The following is a 6,584-nucleotide window of genomic DNA, read 5'->3' as shown; positions in this document are numbered from 1 at the left end:
AGGATGATGTGTGAGCAGGTTTATTTATAAAGACAGAATGGACACACACCAGCATACTCTACAGACAACACGGGGGAGGGTTACGATTAGGACGACTAAGAGGCAAGGCCGGGGGACAAGAAAATACTCCAGTGCTTCATGTTGAAGGTGTAAACAGGAGACGGCACGACACTGGCGTCTGTTGAACTTCCGACTCGGTCACAAGGTGAGGGTGTGAGGCTATAGCTCCGTCTTCAGAAGCTTCTTAGCCTTCTCCATGTTGTCCCTCACTACGAACAAGAAGGTGAAGCACAAGATTATACACACACACATACACATATATATATAATGTGTGTATATGTGTATACACACACACACATATATTATACACACACATATATAATGCGTATATTTATATATTGTGTATGTACATTAATATATATACACTATATAATATAGATATATAAATATAATATACACTATATATTGTATAGTACCTATATATTAATATATACACTATATAATACATAATATAAGCAATATATATAATGTGTATTATATATAATATGATATAGTGTGTGTATATACATACACTATAATATAGTGTATATATGATATACATTATATAATGTGTGTGTGTATATATACACACACACACATATATATATACACACACAGACACATTATATAATGTGTAGGTGTGTGTGTATGTATGTACGTGTCAGAGGCGGTGCTTACAGAGCTTGATGTCAGAGGGCTCATAGGCGTACATGCGGTTGGAGTAGCGACCCGTGATGTCGGCCCTCACAGTCATGGAGGGGTCTGCACAGAGATGATGGGCTTTATAACACGATCTCTCACACACATGATGGCTAGCCATCGTGGATGCTATCATCGGTAAAAAAGATGCTTCCAAATAAAAAGTGGCAAATGGGACAACCGGCATGTCTTACCGACAAAGATGATTCTGGGAACGTACTGTCCATCGGGGGAGAGATGTTTGTCTGTGGTTTCATACTGTCAGTGGAAAAGATAAACAGTGTGTAGTTTGGGACTTGATTTACGGTGAACAACACTTATTTTCACTGGAGTTTGATAAATCACGTAAGCGTACCATAAGATTAAGGACAATGAAGTCCTCGTCAAGAATACGTTGGAGCTCCTTGTCCTCAGAAAAGACCTTCTTCATCGCTGTGGGCAGAGGACAGAAGCAGGCTCAGACCTTTGGCAGCTCCCACACCAAGTGGACCATGTGTATGCAACACCACATTGACAAAGGAATGGCTGTTTGCTCAGCTGAACACGTCAGAGGACATTTGAGACTGAACATGAAGAAAGTCGCTCAGAACAGGTCACTTCAAGCTGCTGAACACAAGCAAGGCTTCATAGTCGCCATTTTCTCGCCCTGTCGTGGGGCCAAGGCTTACCCAAGCTGTGTGGACAGTCTTCCAGGTGAAAGATGACCATCAGCGGCTTGTTCCTGCAGAGGGCGACATGACTTTCATTACATTTACTCCCTGACTGTAGCTTGGCAACGTGGACCCAACGTTGGGATTTATCAGCAGAGTAGAGAAGAGGAGATAGAGAGAAGCGGTGTTGGATGAGGACAGTGGTTTCCTTACTTTAACCTGGACCAGTACAGGGCCTCTTCATAGGTCTGTGCCCAGATGAGCTGATCTCCCCACCCTGTGGAGGTGCACCGACAGCATGCATGGAGATCAGTGACGGACCCACAGTGTCTGCACCACCTACCTTCTACTGCACCACCTAGCAACTACTTTCTACTGCACCACCTACCTTCTACTGCACCACCTAGCAACTACCTTCTACTACACCACCTAGAAACTACCTTCTACTGCACCACCTACCTTCTACTGCACCACCTACCTTCTACTGCACCACCTAGCAACTACCCTCTACTGCACCACCTACTTTCTACTGCACCAACTAGAAACTACCCTCTACTGCACCACCTAGCAACTACCTTCTACTGCACCACCTACCTTCTACTGCCCCACCTAGAAACTACCTTCTACTGCACCACCTACCTTCTACTGCGCCACCTAGCAACTACCTTCTACTGCGCCACCTAGCAACTACCTTCTACTGCACCACCTAGCAACTACCTTCTACTGCGCCACCTAGCAACTACCTTCTACTGCACCACCTAGCAACTACCTTCTACTGCGCCACCTAGCAACTACCTTCTACTGCACCACCTAGCAACTACCTTCTACTGCACCACCTAGCAACTACCTTCTACTGCGCCACCTAGAAACTACCTTCTACTGCACCACCTAGCAACTACCTTCTACCGTCAGGCCCTGAGAGCCATGTTGGCAGTTCCCTACAGAGAGTGTACTGACCTCTGGACAGCGTCTGAACAATTCTCTTGCCCCTCTTCGGGATGTTCTTCTCTGGCTTCCCCAGTGTGGAGGACAAGGTCACCAGGACCAAGAGTAATGACAACAGAGCTTTCACCATCGTGCTGCTTCTCTGCAACATACACAACAGCTACACATTAAGGAGGGGGGGGGGACGCTTAAATTGCACTTTTCCAATGGATCATAAACCAAATGAACAAGAAATGAAACTTTTGACATATGCATCAGATTAAAAACAAAACTTTAAGAAGTGATCCAAAAATCAGAAAATCCACGAGCAAGCCCGTAATACAGCCACGGGAGCCCTACACAGACACGAAGATGCACGTTGTGCTTTTAGAAAAGAGACCGAAGCTATACAACTAAAAAAAGAAGAAGAAGAGAAAATAAACGTAAAACTGTTTAAAGCACAGTGCCGTGCATGAAAGTCAGGAAGGGAGGGAGGAGGCGTGAGGAGATCCTCTGAGGAGTGGCTCTTACCTGCTCTGACTGGAACCTTTGTGTTCGTATCAGCTCCAGGACCTGCTGTGTCACTCCACCCTCACCTGCAGCTCATTTATACACCAGCTCACCTCCCCCCCCCCCAGCCTCCCCCACTTACATCCTCCCCTGCTGAAATGGCCGAAAGGAGCCGATGTCTCTTCCTGCTTGCAGCATGTGGACATTTCTGCAGTCCATGTAGGAGCATGTGGACATTTCTGCAGTCCATGTAGGAGCATGTGGACGTTTCTGCAGTCCATGTAGGAGCATGTGGACGTTTCTGCAGTCCATGTAGGAGCATGTGGACATTTCTGCAGTCCATGTAGGAGCATGTGGACATTTCTGCAGTCCATGTAGGAGCATGTGGACATTTCTGCAGTCCATGTAGGAGCATGTGGACATTTCTGCAGTCCATGTAGGAGCATGTGGACATTTCTGCAGTCCATGTAGGAGCATGTGGACATTTCTGCAGTCCATGTAGGAGCATGTGGACATTTCTGCAGTCCATGTAGGAGCATGTGGACGTTTCTGCAGTCCATGTAGGAGCATGTGGACATTTCTGCAGTCCATGTAGGAGCATGTGGACGTTTCTGCAGTCCATGTAGGAGCATGTGGACATTTCTGCAGTCCATGTAGGAGCATGTGGACATTTCTGCAGTCCATGTAGGAGCATGTGGACATTTCTGCAGTCCATGTAGGAGCATGTGGACATTTCTGCAGTCCATGTAGGAGCATGTGGACATTTCTGCAGTCCATGTAGGAGCATGTGGACATTTCTGCAGTCCATGTAGGAGCATGTGGACATTTCTGCAGTCCATGTAGGAGCATGTGGACGTTTCTGCAGTCCATGTAGGAGCATGTGGACATTTCTGCAGTCCATGTAGGAGCATGTGGACGTTTCTGCAGTCCATGTAGGAGCATGTGGACATTTCTGCAGTCCATGTAGGAGCATGTGGACATTTCTGCAGTCCATGTAGGAGCATGTGGACATTTCTGCAGTCCATGTAGGAGCATGTGGACATTTCTGCAGTCCATGTAGGAGCATGTGGACATTTCTGCAGTCCATGTAGGAGCATGTGGACATTTCTGCAGTCCATGTAGGAGCATGTGGACATTTCTGCAGTCCATGTAGGAGCATGTGGACATTTCTGCAGTCCATGTAGGAGCATGTGGACGTTTCTGCAGTCCATGTAGGAGCATGTGGACGTTTCTGCAGTCCATGTAGGAGCATGTGGACATTTCTGCAGTCCATGTAGGAGCATGTGGACATTTCTGCAGTCCATGTAGGAGCATGTGGACATTTCTGCAGTCCATGTAGGAGCATGTGGACATTTCTGCAGTCCATGTAGGAGCATGTGGACATTTCTGCAGTCCATGTAGGAGCATGTGGACATTTCTGCAGTCCATGTAGGAGCATGTGGACATTTCTGCAGTCCATGTAGGAGCATGTGGACATTTCTGCAGTCCATGTAGGAGCATGTGGACGTTTCTGCAGTCCATGTAGGAGCATGTGGACATTTCTGCAGTCCATGCGTGTGAGGTGTTCATGTGTGTTCGGGTTGCAGTGGTGTGTCTGGATGTTCCACATGGAGACACGGCTCATTACTGTCCTGCTTTCACTCATGTTTAGTGGTATATGAGTCTGTATTCCATTGTCTTCCATCGGCTGGTTGGCTCTGGTCCAACGACAAGTCAGCGTTAAAGTGCAGGATGTGATTTGGCGCTTGGCTGATCGGTCATTCTGTGATTGGCTGAACTGAAACACATGCAGTCTAATTCTCCTTTCTCCAAATATGGCTCCACTTTGAAGCCGATGCAACACTGCAATGCTGTTTGAAATGAACACTTAGCCTGGTGGCAAACGCAATGATCTGCCAGCTGAACTGCGAGGGGAGGCAGCGCCATGAAAGCAATGTCCACGTCTTCATGACCACAGTCAGAGAAACGTGGTTTGAAGAGACGAGTGACTTCATGTTGACTCTAAATGTGACAAGTTCACATTGCTTTCCTTCCTGATACATGGACAACATACACAATTTAACCCCTCTGTGGTCTTCCGGGTCACAGTGAGCCACGACAGTGTTTAACAGCAGAGGACCCTTTTCCTACCTGACATGTGATGTCTTCTCCTACAGGGACCCACCCCGACATTACACAACATTAAACAGGGTTTCAGTTCAGATTTCCATGAAAGCTGTACACCACTGGGGTACTAAGATTGTCTTAGGGTCATGTGTGGCCCTAAGACATGTGTGGGTCATGTGTGGGTCATGTGACCCTATAACAGGAGGGGTGTCCAGTGATTAAATGCAGTCTTTCTGCAGTGTGAGGAGGCAAAACACAGATAGTCACACAGTTTGTGGTGAACGACAGCTTGTTTCTCCCTGCACAACAGATTTGAGGTTTAAAATTAAATGGAGTTGCTTTAGTTTAGAGGTTTAATGAAGGCGGCTCATACATGACCCTTAAGACCGGGGCAGTATACACGATGTGTTAATGGGCTCTCAGTGCTCTCTGCAATGGTCAAGCGGTATTTTCAGCTTTGTCTTGACTCAGTTCAGCAGTAACCGGCCTGCCTTGCATCTGCTCCCCAACAGGTGTAACCTGACCTGCCTGGAGTCAATGAGGGCTTTGTTGCAGACCCAGTCTAGCCGGGCCTGCAGGGAAGCTAATATTCCTCAGAATTAATGTATTAGTCCATGTACACAGTGGTTCCACATTAACCCAAAAGAACAAAACCTTGAAGTCTGTTGTATCAGAGCTGAGTCGTACTTCAGAGTGCCACACAGGCCCGGCTAGCAGGAACTGAACAAGGATGCAGAACGTTACTCAACAGGAACTCCAACTCAAACAAAGGAAGAGGGTCTTATTGACTCAGTGACGTCGCTCCCTGTGCAGCCTGGGAATGTGCCAGTGACTGATGCTCATTTCATCAGGATTATCTGTCCTTCACATGAAGTGGCGGAAGACCACCATATCTGATAGTCACCCCCGAGCAGCTGGTTAGTGTAGTGAGACTTCATTGAACTTTACAGTGAGCATGAAGGCAGTAAGACGCGTTCTTCAAGGTTGTCCTGCTTTAAGAAAGACATGGGCTTGCTAGAAGCACAGAGCTCAAAATGAACCGGTACTGTGTGAAGATGTGAAAGTCAGACACATCTTGGCAGTAAGGAGTCCTCACCCTAAGCTCTGTTGAAGTTGTACTTTTCCTTTAACCTAACTGTGTTGTCATAGCACCTGGTCAATATTTGAACTGGAAGGCAGGGTTAGAGGCCACTCCTGTTCACACTCAACGTTTACCGTCTGCAGCCAGCCCTGCCCTGAGAACACGGATGTGACGGCTGCTGCGAGCCGCTGCTGCAGGCTGCGAGCCGCTGCTGCAGGCTGCGAGCCGCTGCTGCAGGCTGCGAGCCGCTGCTGCAGGCCAGCCGGCCACAGCATGCGCTTTCAACTGACTGATGAAAGCAGCGCGCCAATGATGCCCAACACTCCTCAGTTGGCCTTTTCCTGCCAGTTTACTGCTGTCATTCACCAACTCAACTTCCTGTCTTGGTCTCATTTTAGTCACTGATTCCAACTGAAGTGCAAGCTGCTGGCTGTCGCCCTTCAGACATCCCACTCCCAAACAACACAAGGGTCAATCATGAATTCACTTTTTGACATTTATTCAATACAGTGGGTACAAAATATTTATACTGATATGACATAACACGTGTATGAATGTGGGTGTATGTACACAAA

At 47.3% G+C, this 6,584-nt stretch overlaps 1 protein-coding gene across 1 annotated transcript; it reads right to left on the bottom strand.

Annotated features, from left to right (window-relative positions):
- On the bottom strand, positions 1-2,944 carry agr2 (anterior gradient 2). The gene is made up of 8 exons (XM_056298595.1): positions 2,844-2,944; positions 2,346-2,475; positions 1,602-1,665; positions 1,407-1,459; positions 1,094-1,170; positions 933-996; positions 718-801; positions 1-269 (listed from the first exon to the last, which is right to left on the bottom strand). The coding sequence occupies exons 2-8, from the start codon at positions 2,461-2,463 to the stop codon at positions 220-222; spliced, it is 510 nt and encodes a 169-aa protein (XP_056154570.1). The 5' UTR covers positions 2,464-2,475; positions 2,844-2,944; the 3' UTR covers positions 1-219.
- Positions 2,945-6,584: the final 3,640 nt, after the last annotated feature.

This window comes from Lampris incognitus, chromosome 18 (assembly GCF_029633865.1).
Source record: "Lampris incognitus isolate fLamInc1 chromosome 18, fLamInc1.hap2, whole genome shotgun sequence".
Taxonomy (NCBI): Eukaryota; Metazoa; Chordata; class Actinopteri; order Lampriformes; family Lampridae; genus Lampris; species Lampris incognitus.
This window is presented reverse-complemented; position numbering and strand designations above follow the sequence as displayed.

Excerpts from the sequence above, each read along its gene's own strand:
- agr2 (XM_056298595.1), bottom strand. The coding sequence starts at position 2,463 with ATGGTGAAAGCTCTGTTGTCATTACTCTTGGTCCTGGTGACCTTGTCC. Across the intron at positions 1,460-1,601 it reads CTGTACTGGTCCAGGTTAAA|GAACAAGCCGCTGATGGTCA; the intron begins GTAAGGAAACCA and ends CGCCCTCTGCAG. Across the intron at positions 1,171-1,406 it reads AGACTGTCCACACAGCTTGG|CGATGAAGAAGGTCTTTTCT; the intron begins GTAAGCCTTGGC and ends CTCTGCCCACAG.